The sequence below is a fragment of the Castanea sativa genome, chromosome 5, assembly GCF_040712315.1.
Source record: "Castanea sativa cultivar Marrone di Chiusa Pesio chromosome 5, ASM4071231v1".
NCBI lineage: Eukaryota > Viridiplantae > Streptophyta > Magnoliopsida > Fagales > Fagaceae > Castanea > Castanea sativa.
Genome location: NC_134017.1, coordinates 52,365,644 through 52,389,651, shown reverse-complemented (window position 1 = coordinate 52,389,651; position 24,008 = coordinate 52,365,644). Strand labels below are relative to the sequence as shown.

At 36.4% G+C, this 24,008-nt stretch overlaps 1 protein-coding gene across 3 annotated transcripts; it reads left to right on the top strand.

Annotated features, from left to right (window-relative positions):
• Window positions 1–1,325: 1,325 nt before the first annotated feature.
• LOC142636382 (carboxyl-terminal-processing peptidase 1, chloroplastic) lies at window positions 1,326–20,372 on the top strand. 3 transcript variants are annotated; one of them, XM_075810589.1, is made up of 13 exons: window positions 1,326–1,802; window positions 1,886–2,005; window positions 3,641–3,778; window positions 4,924–5,028; window positions 5,124–5,292; window positions 5,752–5,828; window positions 14,813–14,857; window positions 17,702–17,785; window positions 19,174–19,212; window positions 19,292–19,354; window positions 19,774–19,903; window positions 19,980–20,039; window positions 20,176–20,372. In XM_075810589.1, exons 1-12 carry the CDS (start codon window positions 1,386–1,388, stop codon window positions 20,030–20,032), a joined length of 1,440 nt encoding a protein of 479 aa, XP_075666704.1. In that variant the 5' UTR covers window positions 1,326–1,385; the 3' UTR covers window positions 20,033–20,039; window positions 20,176–20,372. The 3 variants fall into 3 exon arrangements, with proteins under 3 accessions (XP_075666704.1, XP_075666703.1, XP_075666702.1); XM_075810588.1 differs by having other exon boundaries at window positions 20,170–20,372; XM_075810587.1 differs by having other exon boundaries at window positions 1,327–1,802; window positions 19,980–20,372.
• The last annotated feature ends 3,636 nt before the right edge of the window (window positions 20,373–24,008 follow it).

Here is a 24,008-nt window from a genome sequence, read left to right as displayed (position 1 = left end):
TTGAACCAATAACGACTAACTATCTATGATTTGTTGTGAAAATATTATGAATATAACACTTCTCATTTAAAAAGTTATAAAAAGTTGTAATTGCAAAACAAAATGTTGATTTTTAAAATCGCTCCTTAGAGCCAGTTTGGTAAGAAATTTATAGTAATGTTCTTTAAGTTTTGTGAAAATATGTGTGAAAATACATATTGTGGTGTTTAAACAACCATTTTCATTGTTTACACACAGTTACCAAACGGGCCTTAATAGCAACCGCATCAGTTAGTGTAAAATTTCCATATATTTTGGAAGAAAAAACCTACTTTTTCTATTTTACACACTCACTTTTACAAAACTCCTATATCAATTTATATATTTTATACATTTATTTAATAAAACAATCATTTCTTTTAATACTGTCATCTCTTAACACAACCCCCACAGCCATCATCATCAAGCAACCACCATCATCAATCCAGCCTTTGGCCTCCCATTGAGCAACAAGATCGACACTAACATCCAAAAAAAAAAAAAACCAGTAAAAAACCAGAAAACCATAAAAAAACCCAAAGAACAGATTGGCAACCCACCGACCCACACCCACTGAGCAACCCACAGACCCACACCCACAATCGGTGATCAAGAGAAATGAGATGAGTTGATTGGCGATCAAGAGAATAGATCAACAATCAGGAGAAATGAGATGAGGTGATCGTCGCAACTCATTTCGCCAACGCTGACCCACTCAAGGACTCAGCCACTGATCCACCTATCTTCCACAACAACAATGACACCTCTTTCTCCGCTAGAGATGACACGTTCGCGTTGCAGCCAGTCTCAAAGATCTACGCCAATGAAGCAATCGGTGAGGACTTCAATGGAGGTTTTCCTAGATCAGACAGTTCGATTTTCGCCCCTCCGATGGAGATGGAGCCTAAGGAAGGCTTCGCTCTCAAGGATTGGAGGAGGTTGGACTGAGGGATCGGAGAGAGAGGTGAGAGTAGAAGCTGAAAAGGAGAGAGTGAGGTGAGGAGAGTGAAACAAATAATAAATTAATAGATAGGTGAACTATAGTAATTGTGTAAATATACACACGGTTACTATAGCTCATGAAAATATTTACAAATTTTTACATCTATTGATGTAGGTATTTTTTTTGTTTAAAATGTGTAAAATTTGTAATTTTTTTTTTTTTTTTTACTATTTTAGAAGACTATAAATGGCTTATAGTTGCTCTAATCTCCCAAATCTCCTAACAAATAGAAAAAAAAAAAAAAAGAAAAGAAGAAGAAGATGAAAGAAAAGGACATGGTGATTGGATTTCCATTCATCTCAAAGAATATTAAAAAAATCCGATTTCTCACTCACCCTCACACTTCACTCTCCTCAAGCAAAAGATGAGCGTTCTAGCTCTCTCAAACTCCTTACCCACACTTCCACCATCACCATCCCAATCCCAATCCGAAACTCCAAAGCCTCTATCACCAATCCTCTCCAGTTTCACCACCACCATCCACAACAACTCAATCAGTTGGACCAAGAAAACCATAATCACAGCTCTCTCCGGCGCTCTCTCCTTCGGACTCGTCTTCTCTCCGCCATGCTCTCTTGCACTGGAATCTCCCACCATCCAATCACCACCACCATCACCTCCTTCTTCTTCCGAGTACTGCCGCGAAGACGAGCAAGTATTGAAGGCCGAGTCTGGTCCAGAACTGGTGACCAATGCCGGAATTGTTGAAGAAGCTTGGGAAATCGTCAATGACAGTTTTCTCGACACCGGTCGCCATCGCTGGTCTCCCCAAACATGGCAGGTAACAAATTTACACAGTCTGCACGGTCTTTCTTCTGTATTTGAATTAACACATATCGATGGCTTTGAAATTCACTCATTCAGGAAAAGAAGGAAGATATTCTGAACACTTCAATTCCGACGAGAGCAAAGGCTCATGCTATTATCAGAAGAATGTTGGCAAGCTTGGGCGATCCGTATACGCGTTTTCTTGAACCAGAAGAGGTAATTCTAACTCATTCTACGAACCTTTAATTTAATTTTGAAATGGCTAAAAATGTTAATTAATGAATTATTTGTGGTATCATTGTGTTCGTGTAGTGTTCGCGTGCATGATTCGTAGAGTTTTCATAACCTTTTTCTATGTCCAAAGCAGGGGCGGAGCCAGTTAATTTTTGTTTGGTGAATTATGATATTGATACACTGGTCAAAACTCATACATACACACATTTACACACAATAATATTTGCAAGCATATATTTACAAAATAAAATTACATTAGTTTGCTATATATATATATATATTAATTAGTGAATTAATTGTGGTATGGTCGTGTTTGTGTAATGTGTAGTGTTCGTGTGCATGATTCATAGAGTTTTTGTAACCATTTTTTATGTCTAAAGCAGGGGCGGAGTCAATAATTTTTGTTTAGAGAATTATGATATTGATACACTAGTCAAAACTCATACATGCACACATTTACACATGCTAATATTAGAATAAGTCCTAACTTTCCATTCCTGTTTTACTTGATCGTTGTAATCTTGGTTTTTGACTTATGCCCCCATAGTACATTCCCAATGTACTCGGGTTGGCTATTTCTTCATTTTTTAATAAAATTTTGTCGTTACTTATCAAAAAAAAATAAGTCCTAACTTATTTTGTAAGCATATATTTGCAAAATATAATTATAAGAGAACTACTTATAAAAAAAAAAATTATAAGAGGACTAGTTTGCTATATATGCACAAAAAAAATCACTTATTTTGTTGTAATTTTTTTAGAATCTCTCTAATTCTTTCTGGTACTATCATTTTTAACTTTAAATCTATGTGTTTATCCTTTTTTTTTTCGTATAACAAATTGAATTTGAATGAAGCATTGACAAACATTTGGAAAATATAAACAATAACAACAAAAACAAAAAAAATCTTACTCCCAGATAAAAGTGTTTTCTACAATTCCATGTCCACAAATTAAACTTATTATTCATAACTCATAAACAAATAAAAGCAAATTCCTTTGAACCCAATCAAGTCCTCAAAGCCATGGATGATTCAGGGCTAAAAGGCACATGAGAAAATTGCTTTTATTAAAAACTCAGTACTGAACTCAACAGCCAGAATTCACCAAACAAGAGAGAAAAGCTAAAGAGGAGAGACATGAATCTAGCAGTACTTTTTTATTTTATTTTTAAAGGGATGATTTGTTTTAAAAAAAAAAAACTCTTTTCTTCATATTAGGGATCCATTTGAACAATTGTTTTAAAGACCACTTGGCTAGCTAGTAAAAAGTTGTAAATATATATGCTGTATTCTGATTTTTTTAAAAACAGCTGGCCCTACTTAGTCCATACATGGCTCCACCCCTGCTCTAATGGATCTTCTTACAGAGAGTTCTTCCATATTGAAATCGGCCTGTTTGCATAAACATTAAGTGAATTTGAGAGAAGTACCTAACTGTTATATTTTCCTTTATGACACTTGCTCATAGAGCCTGGGTTCCTGAGGTTCTCTTCAATTCAATAAAACTTCTAATTACTTATGAAAAAAATCCATTATTTCTACATAATGGTCTTTACTTACAAATTTTTCAGTTTTCTTGTTCCATGGCATATGCTGCTTTTGTCGTTGTTGAAAGTTCTCCAAGATGGCAAGGTATGACATGAGTGGTATTGGACTGAACCTTAGGGAAGTTCCAGAAGATAATGGAGGTGTAAAACTGAAGGTACTAGGTCTCTTGTTGGATGGTCCTGCACATTCTGCTGGTGTTAGACAGGTAGCTACAAGGCCAAAATTACAGATGCAATATACTAATATTAGTTTTCGTTTGTGCCTTTTATCATATTTCAAATCTTGAATCCACTGCTGATTCCCGGAGTTGATGTGTTACTATACTCTTTCTTTGTGTGACAATGCTTGATATGGTTTGAGTTGAGTTATGCTGGGTTGGGTAATTCTTAAAGTTACGAACTGCTGTGTTTTCTCTACCTGTTTCTCTAATTACTTGCCAAGTTTCTGTGCTCTTTGGTTTTGAAACTAAGGTTTTTGTTTTTTCAAAATGTATTTGTTGCGTACGATTCATTTTAAGCTTCAGCTTGATCTGTTTATGATGTAGAACAAATTTGAATATTAGGGTTGTATCTTTTTTTGATACATTCTAAGTGAGGGAGGGGGATTCAAACTCTAGATGTCTCTATTGGAAATACCAAGAGGTGCTAGTTGACCTTTTAGTAAGAAGTCCACTAACGCTCTTAAGCTTCAGCTTGATCTGTTTATGATGTAGAACAAATTTGAATATTAGGGTTGTATCTTTTTTTGATACATTCTAAGGGAGGGAGGGGGATTCAAACCCTAGATGTCTCTATTGGAAATACCAAGAGGTGCTAGTTGACCTTTTAGTAAGAAGTCCACTAATGCTCTTTCCAACCTAGAGGCAATTGGAAGGGATGATGCTAGCTAGTGGTCAAGGCATGCATGTGTCTAACTAGGGACTCTGATGCTATTTTTTTTTCTTCATTTAAAACGCAATTATTTATTTCGCTAGTGTCAACTTCTACTACACAATCCCATCACTGTATTATTGCCATTAGCATTTCAAGATGTAAGAGGCCCAAAGTTATTTTTGGTTGTTTAAATAGAAGCAACTTCTTATTTTCCTGTGTAAATAGAAACAAAATATGGCCTTTGATAGGGATGAATGCTGGAAAAGGATTTGTTTAGCCAATTCAACCCTTTTCAGCCAAAGGTTCTAATCTTTATATGAACTATTATGTGTGTAAACACACATGCACATTGTTCCTTGGTTTTATTTTGTTTCTGGAATTTCCTTTTCTTTTATTTAATTAGGGCTGATTTTGGTCGAACAAGTCTGTTTAATAGGTTTCCTTACACTTATTTGCTTCCTTCCTTCTACTTTATTAGGGGGATGAAGTGTTAGCTGTCAATGGAGTAGATGTGAGAGGGAAATCAGCCTTTGACGTATCATCTTTGTTACAAGGCCCTAATGAAACATTTGTCACTGTTAAGGTTGTGATACTAATTTAGTCTCGTATGGTGTAGTGCTATGTTAATTTTTTTAGTTGTGCTGTCCTCATAATGATTGTTCAAATTGTTAATGTTAGGTCAAGCATGGTAACTGTGGGCCTATTCAATCTATCGAAGTGCAGAGACAACTTGTTGCTCGAACCCCTGTCGTTTATCGTTTGGAACAAATTGACAATGGCTCTGCTTCTGTTGGGTACATGCGCCTAAAAGAGTTCAATGCATTGGCTAGAAAAGACTTGGTGATTGGTAGGTGTCATATTATTACACTATATCATTTCAGAAATATGTAATATGTTGCATAATTTTACTCTGCATAAACCTTCTAACCTCTGCATGGGAACGCGTTTCCCTGTGCAATACAAGCCTCAACAAGAGGAAGCTTCTGAGGAATTAGCATTGGTCCTTTAATCTCATTCCGCTGTTTGCATACAAGAACTCAAGATAGGAGGCAAGGAATGAATAGATCTGATTTGCATTTTTCCCTCGGAATAAATGAATTCATAGTATACCATTAGGTCCTTTCTGGTTTTAGATAGTTGGAAGCTGATATCATGTGCCTATTTGGCTAGCTTGGATCCTTATTCTCATGTGAAACTTTTGGCACTAATTACAGTCCCAATAGGGCTTTCATTTATGTTATACTTGAATTATATAGTTTAAGTTAGTCTTATGATTTTAACTAAAACATAATAATGATTGTTGCAGCAATGAAACGACTTCAGGATATGGGAGCCTCATCTTTCATTTTAGATCTTAGAGATAACCTTGGCGGATTAGTACAGGTTTGTTTGCAAAATTGATCTTATGTTTATTTTATGTCAATATGTAGTTTTGATGTTTTAGTCCCTCCATCAATTGTTGGATTTTCTAAATGCTAACTTTTATTTGTTATCGTGTTACTAGGATACCAGGCCTTTTCTATTCCTTTGGTGCCTTCAAAATAACTTTTCAAAGGCATTTAGAAAAATTTCTGATGCAGGAGCGTAACTAGAAATCATCTCAATATTTTATTTTGGATTTTCATTAAATAATTTTAGATTTTAATGTTTTTATTTATTTAGTTTGAGTTATGATGGGGATAGAATTTCATATCCTTAGATAAGGACTAGTTTGGTATTTGTTTGGATTAGTATTTGAGTTTGATTAGGATTTGTTTTAAGATATTTATCTTTATCTTTTGAGATTCTTGGAAGCTCTATATAAAGAGCTAGATGATTTATTTTGTAATTAGATTATTAGACGTTTATTAATATTATTCAATGATTATTCATGTAAAATTTGCATTGCGTTTGGTGGTGAATCCAAACACCCTTAGGTGGTGAAGCCTAAGGTTTACCGTGGGATTAATGTAGGTGGGAAGCCAAGGTTGTCCTGCATCAACTTGGTATTAGAGCTAAATCTGATCTTTCAAGGTTTGAACAACTCAAACCAAATCTGACATACATCTCACTAATGTTAACCCAACCCAATTCCACTATCAGAGAACAAACCAACCAGCTATGACATTATTCAGGTTCTTACCCCACGAGATCTTGAACAAACCTGAACCAAAACCTGTTCGTACTATATACTAGCAGAGAAGCCTGCTACTCCTTCCAAACTTGTGACTCCAATCCATGCCCGACTCTAGATTGCAAGATCCACCACCACAAAAAATAAAAAATAAAATTTTAAAAAAAAGTTTATTAATATCAGTTTACCGTGGGATTAATCTAAGTGGGAAGCCTAGGTTGTCTTGCATCAACTTTGGTATTAGAGCTAAAATCGATCTATCAATTTTCAGCAACCACAAGAAATCTGTCGTTCTTTCAACCACTACTTCTAAAACCAAACATCCAGCAACTCCTACATCCCAAATTCATTTTCAATCCAATAGTACAAACCAGATCCAGGAAACCTGAAACCCACACCATCAGACCAGAAAAAGTTCTAGCTGAAACATGAGTTCACTTACCAACCCATCAATCCTACATCTATGTGGGCCACTCTCATTTTGGGTATTTAAGCATTTAGCGCAGCCTGATCAGCCCATCAAGTATTCTTGAATTTTCAGCAGCACCAGCCCATGCTCATCAAACCTAGTAATAGCCCAGGTCAAAGACTTATTGCTCCAGCCGTGTGAATCATGCCCCATATAATAATCAATACAGAGCACCATCCAAAGCATAGGTTAGCAAGCAATTGTTCGTTTCAAATTGTTGAGAATCCATTCCAGTGAATCATGGTAGTCTTAGAAACACCAATATTTGATGGACGTCTAGATGCTTGGACCCTCATCAATTGGCTAGATGAGATGGATCATTTTTTTGATCAAATATGTTTGACAGATGCTAATAAGGTTAGGTTTGCTAGGATGAAATTGATAAGTAGAGCTAGAGACTTTTGGCGTAGTATTGAGAATCATTGCAAAGGAAGGAGCAAGCCTGCCATAACTGATTGGAATGAAATGAAAAAAATACTTAAGAGAGAAATATGTTCCCCAATCCTATCAAGAGAAGTATCAACCTCAAACCTCTAATGGAAATTTTTAGCATCACAAAGACAATATACAACAAGAAAACACCTCATCCATCCGTCAATACTTCACTGCCATAGCTCAAGACTTAAGAAATATAATAAAGGTTTTTTTGGACTTTTTTTTTGGAGGTGGATCTTGCAATCTAGAGTTGGGCATAGATTGGAGTCACAGGTTTGGAAGGAGTAGCAGGCTTCTCTATTGGCTGCTGGGAAAATTATTTTGGGATGAAAAATTCATGTGGGTAAAGTGGGTATATAGTATAGATTGGTTCTGGCTCTGGCTGTTCAAGATCTGTCATAGCTGGTTGGTTTGTTCTCTGATGTTTGAATTTGGTTAGGTTAACATTGGTGAGATGTTCAACAAATTTGGTTTGAGTTGTGGAAAGCTTGAAAGATCAGATTTAGTTTTGATACCAAAGTTGACGTAGGACAACCTAGGCTTCCCACCTACATTAATCCCATGGTAAACCTTAGGCTTCACCACCTAAGGTTGTTTGGATTCACCACCAAATGCAATGCAAACTTTTTATGAATAAACATTGAATAATATTAATAAATGTCTAATGGTTTGATTACAAAATAAATCATATGGAGCTTTATATAGAGCTTCTAGGAATCTCAAGAGATAAAGATAAACATCCTAAAACAAATCCTAATTCAACTCAAATACTAATCCAAATACTAAACTAATCCTTATCTAAGGATTTGAAATTCCATCCCTATCATAACTCAAACGAAATAAATAAAAAACATTAAAACCTAAAATTATCCAATAAAAATCCAAAATAAAATATTGAGATAGTTTCTGGTTATGCTCCTGCATCAATTTCTCTCATTAACATCACTTGTTGTTCATAACGAACCCATTCCTAGAGGCTAGAGGAACTTAAAATTCAAAGTGGAGAATTTCTTGAGAAACTTGGCTACTCTCATTATTTATTTATTTTTTTTGATAAGTAAAAGTTTATTGATCTTAAAAAAGGTGAAACACCCTAGCACACAGGGAGTGTACAAGGGGTCAAACAATTAAGAACAAAAATTACAAGAATCTAAGAAATCAAGAAAGGATGAAAAGGATTGGTTTTGCAAGGCAGCCAACCAATCCATTAAAGTTCTAAAGAAAAATAGTTTCAAGTCTGATATGGATCTCTCCTTATTTTCAAAGCACCGACTATTTGTCTCCCTCCAAAGGCACCATAATAAGCAATGGGGAACCATAAGCCATATATACCCATTTCGATGGCGTCCAAAACTTATTTGCCAACATGCTAGAAGCTCCGCTACAGATGGCGGCATAACCCAGCTCACTCCAAACAACCCGAACACCATAGCCCACATATCCATTGTAACCGGACAATGAAGAAAAAGATGATCAACCGATTCACCATTACACTTGCACATATAGCACCAGTCCAATACCCAAACCTTCCTTCTTCATAAATTGTCAATCGTTAAGCATTTCCCTCAAGCAGCAGTCCAAACAAAGAAAACTACTCGAGAAGGAATCTTCTGCTTCCAAATGCTTTTCCAAGGAAAACAATAGTCATTAGGGCCCACTAAGAGATTGTAATAATTCCTAACCGTGAAACCCTTCTTTCTATCAGATTTCCAGCACATCTTATCCTCACCAAGCCCTCTCACCAACGCACCATATATGGTATCCATGAAACCAGCCAGTGCCTCTAGTTCCCGAGCATGCACACCCCTAAAGAAACTTACATCCCAAACAGGATTCCGTTATCAAACTTCATAACCTCAGCTACACTAACCTCTTGATCTCGGCAAAATTTAAACAATTCAGGATAGCTGACTGCAAGAGATGTTTCACCACACCAATGGTATTGCCAAAATTTCACCCTAGACCCATCCCCAATATCATATAGAATGTGGCGAGAGAAAGAAGGCCATCCCCGACTAATATTTTTCCACAAGCCAACACCATACGAACCATTAGTAGGCCTAGTACATCAACTACCCCATCCACAGCCATATTTTACGGTTATCACTTGCCTCCAAAGGGCAGCCCTCTCCATCCCAAATCTCCATAGCCACTTTCCAAGCAGAGCTTCATTAAAAAGTCTTACATTTCTTATCCCCAAACCACCTGAATCAATGGGAGTGCAAACAGTAGCCCATTTAACCAAATGGAATTTTGGTTCATCACCAATGCCACCCCATAAGAAATCCCTCTGAAGTTTCTCAATTCGGTTAGCCACAGAAGCAGGAATAGGAAATAAAGATAGAAAATAAGTGGGTAAATTAGATAGAGTGCTTTTAATTAAAGTGACTCTACCTCCCTTGGATAAGTACAAACGTTTCCATCTTGCTAATCTCCGTTCTATCTTCTCCAGAATTGGGTTCCAAATTGTCTTATCCTTGCATTTAGCTCCCAAAGGTAGGCCTAAATATTTCATTGGAAGGGTACCTTGTTTACAACCAAGGACATTCAACAATAAGTCAAGATTATGCACCATACCAACAGGAACCAGCTCTGATTTGCCCAAATTTATCTTTAGACCAAAAATCGCCTAAAACCAAATGAGAATCATACGGAGAAACAAAACCTAATCCAAATCTAAATCACAAAAACTTAAAGTGTCGTCCGCAAAGAGCAGATGTGACACCTCCAAAGATCTTCCCTCCAACCGACCTACACCAAAGCCTGACATGTGACCGTCATGGACAGCCTTATCCAAAATTCTCCCAAGGGCTTCCATCACCAAGACAAACAACAAAGGGGACAATGGGTCACCTTGTCTGAACCCCTTGGAGCTCTCAAAAAACTCACAAAGAGTGCCATTTATCAAAATAGAGAAGCGAACTGTAGATATACAAAAGAAAATCCACTGCCTCCATTTAGCAAAGAACCCACTTCGTTTTAGTAATTGCATAAGAAAACCCCAGTTGACACGATCAAAAGCCTTCTTAACATCTAATTTGCAAAGTAACCCTGCCAAACCCGTTTTCACTCTACTGTCGAGACATTCATTAGCAATAAGCATAGGGTCAAGAATCCGCCTGTTCCTCACAAAAGCATTTTGTGAAGAAGAAATTATATCTTCCACGACCGTGCAAAATCTGGTGGCTAAAACCTTAGTAATGATTTTATAAATTCCCCTAACAAGACTAATGGGACGAAAATCCTTGACTTCAATTGCTGGATTTTTTTTAGGGATGAGAGTGATGAACGTTGCATTCAAGCTTTTCTCAAACTGACCTTTAGCAAAAAAATGGTGAAAAACAGCCATAAGATCAGTTTTAAGAATACCCCAACTTGCTTGGAAGTAGGCCATTGGAAACCCATCTGGTCCAGGCGCTTTGTCACCATTAAAATTTTGTATGACATCAAAAATTTCTGCCTCCTCAAAGGGTTTATCTAGCCATTCAACATTATCACCGGATATCCTAGGAAATACCAAGACTTCTGGAAAAGGTCAAACAACTTGCTGCTCCGAGTATATATTCATAAAGAATTGAGTAATACAATCAGCAATCATACCTTGATCAAAAGACAAGATTCCATCAACCATAAGGCTTTCAATACCATTATTTCTTCTCTTAGAATTAGTCATTCTATGAAAAAAATTTATACTTGCGTCCCCCTTCCTCAAGTGTAGCACCCTAGACTTCTGCCTCCAACTAATCTCTTCTAAAGAGTAAGCTATTCAATCTCGGTACTGAGATTAGCTTGTTCTAACTTCTCCTTAGCTGTTAAAGGTTGAGTCTCCTCTTTAACATCCAAGTCATTCAATTTGTTCCATAACTGTTGTTTCTTTAAAGTGACATTGCCAAACTCCGCTTCGTTCCATTTTTTTAGATCCAACTTCAAAACTGCCAACTTCTTAGTTAGTATAAAACTAGGGTTGCCTTGGAACATATAGGATGCCCACCAGGCTTTCACTTTATCAACAAAATTCTCCGCCTTCAACCACATATTTTCAAAACGAAAAAGAGTTCTACCTCTCTGATGACTCCCCCCCTCCAACAAAATTGGGTAGTGGTCTGAGAGTACCTTAGACAACCTTCTCTGTGCAAATAGAGTGAAGTGATCTGCCAATAGTGGAGAGAAAAGAAACCGGTCTATTCTAGAGGCAGAGAAATTGTTGGACCAAGTATAAAGGCCTCTTTCCATAGGTATATCCATCAACCCATATAAAGAGATAAAATCCGAAAATTCATGCATAGCCCGAGTACAAGTTGTAGCCCCTAATCTTTCTGATGGGAAGCGGATTATATTAAAGTCACCTCCTAGGCACCATGGCACATTCCACCAACTAATCAGCTTTGTCAGTTCCTTCCACATCTTCCTACGCCTCTTGTTCGAATTTGGTCCATATAAACCTGTAAAAGCCCATTCAAATTGATCGCCTACATTTTTAAATCTACATGAAACAGAAAAACGCCATACTGCTTCTTCCACCTTTTCCACTGCCCTCTGATCCCACATCAATACAATACCTCCAGAAGCACCTTCTGAACACAAGTACAACCGGTCTACATATGGACAACTCCATATACTTTTGACAATTCCTCTAGTAATCCATTCAAGTTTAGTCTCCTGCAAGCAGACAATTTCAGGTCTCCATGCACGCAGCAAATTACGAATTTGAAGCCTCTTCCTAATCTCATTCAATCCTCTGACATTCCTGGAAATCATCTTCAGGTTCATTTAGGAACAGAAAGAGCTCGCTTCCTATTAATACCACTGCTCCTAGTTGAAGTAGAACCATAATTAATTGAGCTGAATAGACCCTTTAGCTCTCTTATTCCTTTCACTCCAGAACTCTTCAAATCACGTGCTTTTTTTTCCAAAGCAGCCCTACGGTGTAATTCAGCCTCAACAGCCAATAAAAAGGTGGTTGCTTGATTTTCCAAACCTTTTAGGGATGTGCCCAGGAAGCCTTTAAATCTGCTTTGGAACCACTCAGAGTAAGCTTCTCCCCTCGCTGGATTCTCCACACCCAACACTTCCTGCCCTTCCATTGCCAAGGTTAAAGAAAAGGCCAGTGGTTACACACTTAGAGGCGACAAACCCCCTACATTAGGTAGCTCAGCAGACTCTGAACAAGTGTCTGAGATCCAATCTTCCACAAGTACTTCATTCTCATCAACTTGGGCTGATGACACCTCCACAACGTCTGAACACTTCAAAGGGACCAAGGCCAATTGGGTTTGCTCTTCCAAAACCTCTGCGACTTCACCTAGAGGCAGCGAAATTTGAATCGGAACTGCCACTCTTCTTCCATCTCAAAGTTCAAGCACCCACTGTTCTGAATTCCCCCACTTCTTGCTAACATTGCCAGAATTCTCCTGGAGTATCAAACGGATGTCTCGCTGCAATTTCTCTTCACCATCGGAGGTGTTTGCTGACTCATCGGACTCAACGGGCTCATCAGAGCTGAGAAACGCTGTGTCGGACTCATCGGAGCCGAGAATCTTATTATCGGGCTCATCAGCGCCGAAAAGGTCAGTATCAGTACCATCGGGGGCTTTCATCAACAGGGCTAGCCTCAACAAACTTTGGGAGTCAGCTTGAGGTAGTTCCGAGTTAGAAACTACATCGTCGCTGCGAGGATCACGGACTGAGCTTGTCGAAGCAGAAAGCAGGTTACTTGGGTGGGTCTCGCCATTTTGAGGTGGTTGCTTTGGTTTGGGCCGCCAGACTGTGATGGGCTTGGGATTAAATTTGGGCTTTGCATTGAAGGGAGCTGTGGGTTTAAATTAGCTTTTATCTTCGGGCTTAAAGTTTTTGGCTTTGGGTTTTTCTAAGCGGCCCACTTCCTTGACTTTGGACCATTTTACCTCCCACTCACCATCTGGCCCACGTTCTAATCTCAGCCCAACATCCAATGTTAAGAGTGAATCACTTACACCACTGATGCACTCTGTAATATCAATTGACAATTTAGCCTTAGACAGTGCTTGCTTCTTCCCAGCATTCAAATCGCGCATATCGTGGCCTTCATTGCTCAAATTTGATTCGGTTGAAATTTGAAACTCTGGCATTAATTCCTTTCCTTTTCTGCTACCACTACCCCCTCTCCAATCACCCTCCGCCGCTGCCCGTAGAAAAGTTTTGGGATTTGCCATTATCGGTTTCAGGACAGAGTTAAAAGGCTGTTTGGTGGCAAGTTTCCCAGGTGCAATTGTTTTCCTTAGATGAAGTCCAAAACCACGCCACCCACTACCAGATTTCCCTTCTGGCACCACGAGAAATCCTTTCCGACAGCCATGGATAAGTTCCGAGATCATTAAAAAAACTGCCATGTGAATTGGAACCCAATTGCAAAATGAAAACTTTCTCATCATCCCTAAAGGTTCGTGCAAAGTTACCAGGAGTTTTATTAGACATTAGATCCTCCACAAATAGCTAGCAAACACTTAGCGCTTTCTCTGCCCATGAAAACCGATCAGAGAGAATCTTGACTTCGCTCAAAAATGCGTAACATGAAAAACGTACCTCCCTCCTCGACTGAGAATTCGAAAGTCTTAGATTCAACGAAAAAGAAAATTGAACCTCCCATAACAACAGAGAACAACCACAAGTTAGTTTTGTGACTAATTCGAGGTAGCCAGGCCTCTGTGAAAATGATAGCACTTTGTTGTGCTACTCTCATTATTGGTAATGCAATGAGTTAGGTTAAGGACTGAGAGAGACAAATAGTGGTTTCCTTGTGGCCAACATGTTTACATAGGATTTGCATGAAAGAACTTGGATTTGGGGGGTGAGATTCCAGAGAGAAGTCTCATTTAGGTGTTTCTCTTGTATGCTTTCTGTATTCTTGCTATGCAAAAACTATGTTTTTTATGGGCAACAAAGTAATGTTTTTTTATTTAAAATCATGAGAACTCCATTTGTCTTTTCCTTGGAGGAGATTTTGGAAACCTAAAGTTCCAACTAAGGTCAGCTTTTTTTGGTCCTCTCCCTTTGGATGGCAGCTTTGGGGAAAATCCTTACTAATGATTACATCTGGTGTCAACTAATTATTATAGACTGGTGTTGCATGTGTAAGAGGGACAGGGAGCCTATTGATCATTTACTTTTACATTGCCATGTTTTTAATCCATGTAAATTGTTGTGATGGGGCCAAGAGCCTTTTAGACATCTCTTAGTGTTTCCAACAGAGATGTCCAGGTTCAAATTCCCCCTCCCCCACTATATTTATTGAATTATTAAAAAAAAAAAGAGTAAATTGCTGTGATGGGTTTTTTGTAATAGTGTTTGATCCTATTCTTCTGCTTATTTCAGGCTGGAATTGAAATCGCCAAACTCTTCCTAACTGAAGGGGAGACGGTATGGCAGTTTGTCAAAATATATTTGAAAACTACTATTTGTTTGTAACTGCGATTGTGCATTTTTTTTTTTTCAATTTCTCATCTGCAAACCGTAATTTCTATAATTTTTGCGTTTTCCTTCTTTTTCTTTATCATCTAGACTCCTAAAAGTAGTTAACTAATATGTTATTTGCTTATGACATGTATAATAGAGTAAAACCCAAAAGAAAAGAAAAGCAATTCATTTAAAAAGTCCTAACATGTCTAGATAATTAAGGAAACTCATTGGAGAGAGTGGATTTTGGGCCTTGGTCCACTTGTGGAGAGTCCGTAGGAATAGATTCTTCAATCTCTGTACTGTTTTCTCTCTTCCCTCAAATGTATGCCTATTCCTTTCTCTTCAAATGCTCCACATCAAACATAGAGGAATGACCTCCAAATTTTGATTCCTTCTCGTTTATCTAACCTGCCTTTCCAACACCCCAAAATTTTGTTCACTGTGCTCAGCACCACCTATTATAAACCCAAAAATAGTGAAACACCAAATAAATGATCCACCAATTTGCCACCCACCTTGCACATGCTACACCAGCCCATGGTCACTGTAACCCTCTACACTGCTTTTATCTGTTGTAAGGATCTTTCTGATTGCCGCTCTCCATACAAAAAAGGCACTTTTGGGAGAGCTTTTGCTCTCCAGACACTCTGGAAATTATTATTTACCTAAAACACATAAGACTTTCTCGTCATTGAACGGATAACATATGATAAGGTCACAAATATTAATTCCTTTGTAGCTTTTAACATCTGTGTGTATGCATGTCCTCATTGTGGTTCATTTTTCTCATTATTTGTTGGCTTAATAGTTGTTGGTTCCAAATGTCTTGTCTTTGGTACTGTGTATTGTGTCTTAGCCTTTTTTGTTTTCTATTTTTTTAAGCTGGGCTCAAGGATTAAGATCCTTGAATTTTGATTTTAAAATGTCCTAGTAGCAAGGTTAGCAGAAATAAATTGCTCTTTCTTTTGCATGAAGATCTTATGCATTCTATTTTATGAAGATCAATATGCCCCACTAGGTATATAGCAACCACGTTCATTCTCATTTTCACCATATGTGTATTTTAGGGCCTTAATCTTTTCCTCTTGGCACCTTGTACCAAAGTAGAACCGGCACACCAAAAAGCCTAGCATGTCCATGTCGGACATGCTTGGTACATCATTGTCTGTGGGGTGTCCGATCCAAAAAAAAAACTTGGGAAATGGTAAAAACATGACTCGACAATATGGGTTCATGGAATTTTCTTTAGGTTCTGGTAGCTGTCTTCCTTCTCTGGATATTAGGGTTAATGTTGGGTTTATATAGTCGGAATAAGGAGTCTTTAGTGCCGGAGGTCATGCAGTTCTTTGATGGGCGACATTCGGTTTTGTCATCCTCCGGAGGATTGGGAGGAAGCATCGGTCGATTTGTTTTGGGACGTGCTTTATTCCACGAATGTGCGGGGTGTTGTGTTGACAGACTTTGTTGGAAGCCAGCATTGAGTAGAGGTTTTGAGGTTTTAGGTTTCTATCACTCATTATCTTCTTCTTCTGTCATTGATTTCCCTTGAAAAATGGTATGGAAATCGAAGGTTCTTCCTAGAGTAGTTTTCTTTTCTTGGACTGTTGCCTTAAGTAAGATCTTAACTATAGATAATCTTTGGAAGAGGCATATTGTAATGATAAAGCGGTGCTTTATGTGTAAAAGATGTGGGGAATCGGTGGATCACCTTCTCCTTCATTGTCCTACAGCTTATGAGTTGTGGTCCAAGGTTTTTTGTTTGTTTGGTATTCATTGGGTTATGCCATATAAAGTTAGCGAGTTGCTGGCTTCTTGGCAGGCCAAGTTTGGTAGGCATTGAAATATAGATTTATGAAGGTTTGTGCCGCATTGTTTGTTTTGATGCTTATGGCAAGAGCAGAATGCTAGATGCTTTGAGAATTGTGAACGGTCTATTCTTGACATTAAATCTTTCTTTTTCCGTACTCTCCTTGATTGGTGTGTGGTTTTGCCTTTTTATACTTGTTTTTCTCTCTCCAATCTTATTGATCATTGTAATATGGGCTCTTGATTTGTGCCACTCTAGTATACTTCCAATATACTTGGTTGGTTTTTTCTAATAAAATTTCTTACGTTACTTATAAAAAAATATAGGAATAGGGTTTTGGCTAGAGTTTGTCACAAAACTGACTCTTGAAGCAAATCCCTGCAATAGATTTTTGGTTAAACAAGAGTCTCACAAGACTCTATGGAGACATTCTGCTTGAATCTTGCACAATCAAGAATTCAAATCTCACACGACCAAGACTCAACTTTGCACAATTGAGATGTTCTTTGACGCACAGTGAACTTCAACTTCAACTTCAGCCTTCATTGCCCAATGTTACATTACAAAAAAGGAAACCCAATAATACAAATAAATTGAACATGGAATTAGCCAACATCTAAAAATCCTAACAATGGTCCCTTTACATATGTTGTCGATATAATTATCTCATTTGTGTTTTGTGTTGAGTATCCTTCAAAAAAAAAAAAAACTTTTAGATTCTTACTGAAATTAAAACTTCATGATTGTGATAGATCTTTAATAACGAGGAGTACTTTTCTGTTTTGCTTTGGATTTTGGACCTTTCCTTCTCAAAAGTGATAGCAGTATATTTTTAATCACGACTTTATCACTTTGACAGCATCTTCCTCATCACTATTACCTCTTATTTTTCTGAATGTACAATACAGTATCTGTCTACTAAGTAGTTAATGCACGCATTCAGTTGACAAAACTGAGCATATCATGTGGTGTTTTCTTCTGACAAGATATATGAACAGGTGATATATACTGTTGGAAGGGATGTGCAGTACCAAAACACCGTTGTTGCAGATACTGCACCGTTGGTTACAGCTCCTGTTGTTGTATGTACTTCTACATCTGAGATCTTTAGAACAAGCATGCGTTTGCGAGTTGATGATTCTGCGTTTGCATTTGCGTTTGGCTGGTCCCATGGCACTGTTCATGGACCAGCCATAGCCTAAAAATGCGTGAACAGTATTTTTCTTTTTTAAAAATATTTTGCTACAGTGTTTTTAACAATAAGTTTTCAGTTTTTAGCAAATAAGTGGTATCCAAACAGACCCCAACTGCTCGGTATCTGTTTTCATTTATGACTTGGTCCCGTTCACAATGGTTAATGGCTCCGAATCTATGGTACTCTGGGAAAAAAAAAACCAAATCTTTCATTCAGTAGCACTATTGTCAATTTTGCATTAACATGATGCCTGGTGCAACAAGGAGCTGGACAAATGAGCATTTGGAAAAATGTGCTACTGTACATGATGACTGAAATATAACTAAGTCTATCATGCAGTAGCATTAATAATTTTAATTTTGGCTCGAACATTTTGTCTACAATAAGAACCAAGACAATGTTTGACACACAACATGAGGTGGTAGACATAGTGACTAAAGTAGATCTGAATTGCATCATAAGTTTGAATTCACAGACACATGGAAAGTGGAAACATGGCCACAATAATACCAGTTGGTTTTGTTATAATTTTTGTTGGTTTTCCTTGCTATATTGCTTTATGTGTAATAGGGATGCAATGCAAATGAGCGCTATTTGGCCCTACCAAGCAATTGGTTACTTTTTGATTTGTTTGAGGTGCAAACAGTAGAGCTAGGTAGTGAACTGTTTGAACTTTGAACTGAATACGAGGATTGTTATAAAACAATGCTTGTCAGTTAGTAAACATGATTGAGCTTTGTTTGCTTATTCGATTAGATTAGCATGGTTCAGCTTTCTACATCAAAATTGAGAATTCTAATCAATCTGTTTTTACTTAATACTGATCAACAGGGATAACCAAAAGACATAATTGATTGGAATAGCTCAATATTAACTTAAAGGAGTGATAATGAGTTAGGGTGCCAGTTTCAGTAAATCCAGTCAACTCATCATAAACAGAATTGGTTAATATTATTTGCCCTAGCTCCTTGTCATAGTTATGCCTTTTGTGCTCAGGGGTTAACTGACCTGAGCTTGAATTTATATACAAGCTTTAGATTGAAGCTTGATCTTCCTCTAACTTGGTGGATTTGTACCCCCAGATGCCAACCTGATTCAGTCTCTTTTATTATATTTTTCTAATGATTTTAAAAATAGACTCATCATTACTGAGTGTTTGTTCTTGATTCAATCTTATATGCTTTTTATCTTTTGTACTAACAAGTTGGGAATTATAATTATGTAATATCAACTGTTGTGGCCTTTCCTACAAGGTTTTTGACTCGTCTAATGCAGGTTTTGGTGAACAACAAAACTGCTAGTGCAAGTGAAATTGTGAGCAGCTCCATCAAATTGTCTGAAGTTGCTTTTGGTATTTCACATTTGTAGTATTGTAATTGGTGGTCTCTTTCAGGTTGCTTCTTCGCTGCATGATAATTGTAGAGCTGTTCTTGTTGGGGAAAGGACTTTCGGAAAGGTTCAGAATTCAGATATTAATTCATAAATGCTGATTTAAATTATCTTTATATATGATCAAGTAATGTGATAGACCTGAGTCCACCTAGAACCTATTTTTTCATCTAAATCCTGAAATTCAACTTAAAACATTCATATTAGGTTTTGTTCTGGATTTTGGTCGGTAGCATCATGGCTGGGGATAAAAATCAAAATTTCTCTTTGGTAGTTTCATTCTCTCTTTGCCCAACATATTGAGTTTAGTTTTTAAATTTTTTGTATTACCAATAGATTAGATATCTGATTGACTTTCCAAAACTAGATATCTGGTTGTCCTAAATTGGTCAAAATATGATTCTTCCTATGCACTATACATCACAGCTATAGAAATTCCTTCTTTGTGATTCTGATCCCAAGTCCTGTGGCCTATATGTTGAACAGGGTTTGATTCAATCTGTATTTGAACTTCATGATGGATCTGGTGTGGTTGTAACTGTTGGGAAGTATGTCACACCAAATCACAGGGACATAAATGGCAATGGAATAGAGCCTGATTATCGAAATCTCCCAGGTATAACACTGTCATATTTCTGCAATAAATGTTAGTAAGTTCCCGTTTAATATGAAAAATAATTCTCTACATACAGATTGGAGTGATGTCACTCAGCACCTTTCTCAGTGCAGTAAGCCGCAAGGATGAAGCAAAGGTTATGGTCTTTCTATTTAAGTTCTAGATTTAATTTCTTAGACATTTCTTTTACCTTTAGTTGGATAACCTATATATAGGACATCTTTGGTGGATGCTGCCTTATATTTCTTGAAAATATGTCTCTGAAGGTGTAGTTGTATGATTTGCTTAACTTGCACAATGGCTCTGGTGCTTTATAACTTGTGGCTGCATCCTTGCTATGAAAGTGAAATTGTTTTGAGAGGCAGCGATAGATTTTTGGATTTGAGAGTTGATTGAATTATTACTTGTAAAAAATGGTTACAAGTTACAACCCAACTTTGTTCTTATAGTACATGTCTTTGATGTCAAAGTAACCCTGTTCTCAACTGTACATTTCTCGTATTGAATATTGTTAATAAAAAAAAGAGTTATGTATTGAAGAACTTCCTAGTTGTTTGTTTTGAATAAAATTCACTACCACAAGAATATTTCTTGGCCATCTTGTTTACACATTATATTTTATGCTCGAATTTTTGCTTAAAGACTCTGTAACTTGCCACTAGAACGTTAGGTTTATGGTCAAATAAACCCCAATTATTCTTATTAATATTATCTTCATAATTATTTGACTTTTTAAAATTTTATTTATTTCATCTACTTTGTATCTTAACAACGGTAATAGCTTGTTCTGGGACAAACAATATTGTTGAATTGATGAGTATAATAATAATGTAACGTTGGCCTATCAAAGTAACATTGAAAAACAATCTCAGAATATACAAGGGATTTAGAGTCTGTTTGGATAGAACTTATTGCTGAAAACTGAAAACTGAAAACACTGTAGCAAAATAATTTTTAAATGTGTAAAAGTACTGTTCATGCCAAAAAGTACTGTTCATTGGCCTAAAATCACTGTTCATGGCCAATGAACAGTGACAGACACGCTGAAAAAAAAAAAAAAAAAAAACCAAAACGTAAACGCAGGACGTGGACGTTGAAACCAAACGCCCTCTTATTATACTTTTGTTTACCCTGGAACTGATATACTTTTGTTTACCCTGGAACTGATATTCCATGCTGCTAAGTTTGATGATTTTGATGCAAAAATTTGTCAATGTTGAGTTCGGTAAGCATTTCCTAATGTGTTGGGATTTTATTGGGGTACCAAGTCAGCTTGGCATCTCAAAGAAGAGAACTCAACACTCAAACCAAAACGAGTGGAAAGTGGTGATGAGAAGGGCCAAGAAGATGCACTACATAAAAAGGATTTTTTTTTTTTCATTTTTGTGACAACCCAAAATAAGATCGAACCTAAAGAAACTACAGAAATTGTCACTGTTTTGACTTTTAATCTGATCGTACTGGCCCAATTTGGCTTTGGGTTGTTCAAATAATTTAGTCAAAATCCCAATTAAAAAATGGAGATGCTCAATATTTTAAGCTTGGATAACGTAATAATTAATTGATGATTAAAATACATTGTTTAAAATAACAAAACTGACTCAAGATATATTTGAAGAAATTTAAACAATTTTCGATTTTGAACTTAATTTGCTAAAAAAAAAGAAAAAAGAATCGAACGCTAAAGTATCATGCCATTAGTATAGTATTTATTTTTAAGTGCTTAACGGTTTTTTTTTTTTTATGAGAAACAAGTGCTTAACGTTGATTTCATGTAAAAACAATGAAATTTACTAAACTAACCTTTTAAAGAGTTTGAGGTATTAGTGGAATTCAAATGATAGTCTAGCAATAATGGTGATTTTTGTGGTGTTTGTCGTTGAAATCTTTTCTCCTCATATCAACAACTGTCCCTTTGTTAATGGAATCATCTATAATTAATAATGAAGTTGAACTTGGCTTTACACGGCAAGCAATAAAATCATTCATACAAAGCATGTAGAGAATTGTTTGAGATTTTAATCATGCAACCCATGTATGCTTTTGTTGAACACATTGATTAGGTGGATAATACAATTCATACAACTTTTTTTTTTCCCGTCAATTTTGAAATTGGCTTCAATCATTTGAGTGAAATAGTAGATCACTAGTCAAATTTTAAACAAATAAGAATATTTGAATGGAATGTGAACCACTAGACAAAAGTGATGGTAGAAACCATGTAATCTCTAGAGTCTAAAGTCTTTCTTTTTCAAATTTAAACCCACATTCGTGAAAGCATAATAAACTCTCTCTTTGATTGTGAATTGTCATAGATTCCAACAACTTTTTAATTAAGAGTCTAAAGTCTAGAGCCATTCCAAGCAACAGTTCCCTTCCTTTCTTTTTAAATCCCAAAACTAAAACCAAAATCAAAACTAAAATTGTGTTGTGATTGTGAATTGTCATAGATTCCAACAATTTTTTAAATTAAGAGTGTAAAAATCTAGAATCTAGAGTCTTTATTTTCTAAATTTAAACCCAAATCCTTGAAAGCATAATAAATTCTCTCACTCCCACTTCTTTTTACATATTCTTTCAGATAAGTTTAACAACCCATTCAAACGGATGACTCTTTGCATATTCACTTTTTAATTAAGAGTGCAAAGTCTAGAGTTTACTCTAAAGTCTAAAGTCTACACTGATATTACTAGGGAACCTTTTGAAAATCGTTGCTTCTTATAATTAGAATTTTGGACCTAAGTTAGAAGCATAAATGTGGTTGGTGAGGTAGATGAAGTTGGATTTTTGCTTGGCTTTGGGACAAGGCTTTATAATAGATCAAAGATATTCTAATATCCATTTTTGGATAATGGATTGAAGCTTTTAGCTGTTAGATTTTTGGAAGAATGGAAATCTCGAGGTTTGGCCTTTTTGGGTATCACAACTAACTAGTTGGCTACCAATTTTTGATATTTTGGTTACTTAAACCAATTTTTCTATCCCTTTTAGGTGAAACGACCCTCTAAGAACCTACTAAAATTGAGGAAACTCGTTAGTTAGCATTATATGAGGCCAAACTTCTTTCAAAAAAAATAAAATAAAAAAATGAGGCCAAACTACTTTTCATGATTGGGGGTAATTAGTTTGAAATTTTAGGCATATATAACAGCTTAGTTGCTCCCTTTTGTATTTGTGGTCTGCACATGGGCTTGCTCATAGGCTCATCGATTTTACAAGCGTTCTAAGTCTATTCGGCAAAATCCATCTCTTGTGCCTAGGGCCTAGGCCTTTACTATTTAGTATTTACCCTCTATACCACACTTCTTCAAAATTTCCCTGTTAAAGATTTTGGATTTGGACGATGCAAAATTTTAGAAAATAATAGACTCGAAAATAATTGGGCATCGCTATCTGTGGACCTTAAAAAAATTGGGCATTAACATGAGTTTAAATTGTTTGGAGTACTAAATTCAGCGATGTGATTTATGGAAATTAAAAATGCTTTCCCAGTTTCAAAATTTGGCAAAAAAAAAAAAAGATTTTTCCCCTTTTGGAGGAGTCAAATAATCATATTTTGTTTAGGGCAAAGTTTAGCTTAAAAAAAAAAAAATTTAGCTACAAAATTGGTTGTAACCTTAAGGCTACAACCTTACTCACTATCTTTTTATTGGAGGTAAATTTTGACACATCCACCATTGAATAAAGTCTTTTTCTTATATTCTTCATACTTGTAAAATTTCTAGAAAATCAAATATCAATAACTATGTCTTTAATAAATTGTTTAAATGTAAGTTTTTATATTTTAAAATTATGCATAAAATATAAGCTTATAGATCATATGGTAAATAATATCCGATTGACATAAAATTTGATGTGTATTAAAAGTGTAAAGAACATGCAATTCAATAATTAGATTTTCAAAATATATAATAATATTTATTTTATTGAGAAATGTTGTAACTTTAGGCTACAATCAATAATTAAATTTTGTCAATTATTTAAGGACAAAAATGGTGTGTGTCAAAGGATGGCAATTTAGATCCGGCCCGCGGATACCCGGCCCGGCCCGACCCTAATGGGCCGGATTTTACCCGGCCCGATAAAGAATAAGGTCGGGTATGGG

Bases quoted from the DNA above. Each gene is read 5' to 3' on its own strand.
- LOC142636382 (XM_075810589.1), top strand. From the start codon at position 1,386: ATGAGCGTTCTAGCTCTCTCAAACTCCTTACCCACACTTCCACCATCA. The intron at 5,293-5,751 runs GTAGGTGTCATA...TGATTGTTGCAG, and splicing joins TAGAAAAGACTTGGTGATTG to CAATGAAACGACTTCAGGAT. The intron at 14,858-17,701 runs GTATGGCAGTTT...ATATATGAACAG, and splicing joins TCCTAACTGAAGGGGAGACG to GTGATATATACTGTTGGAAG.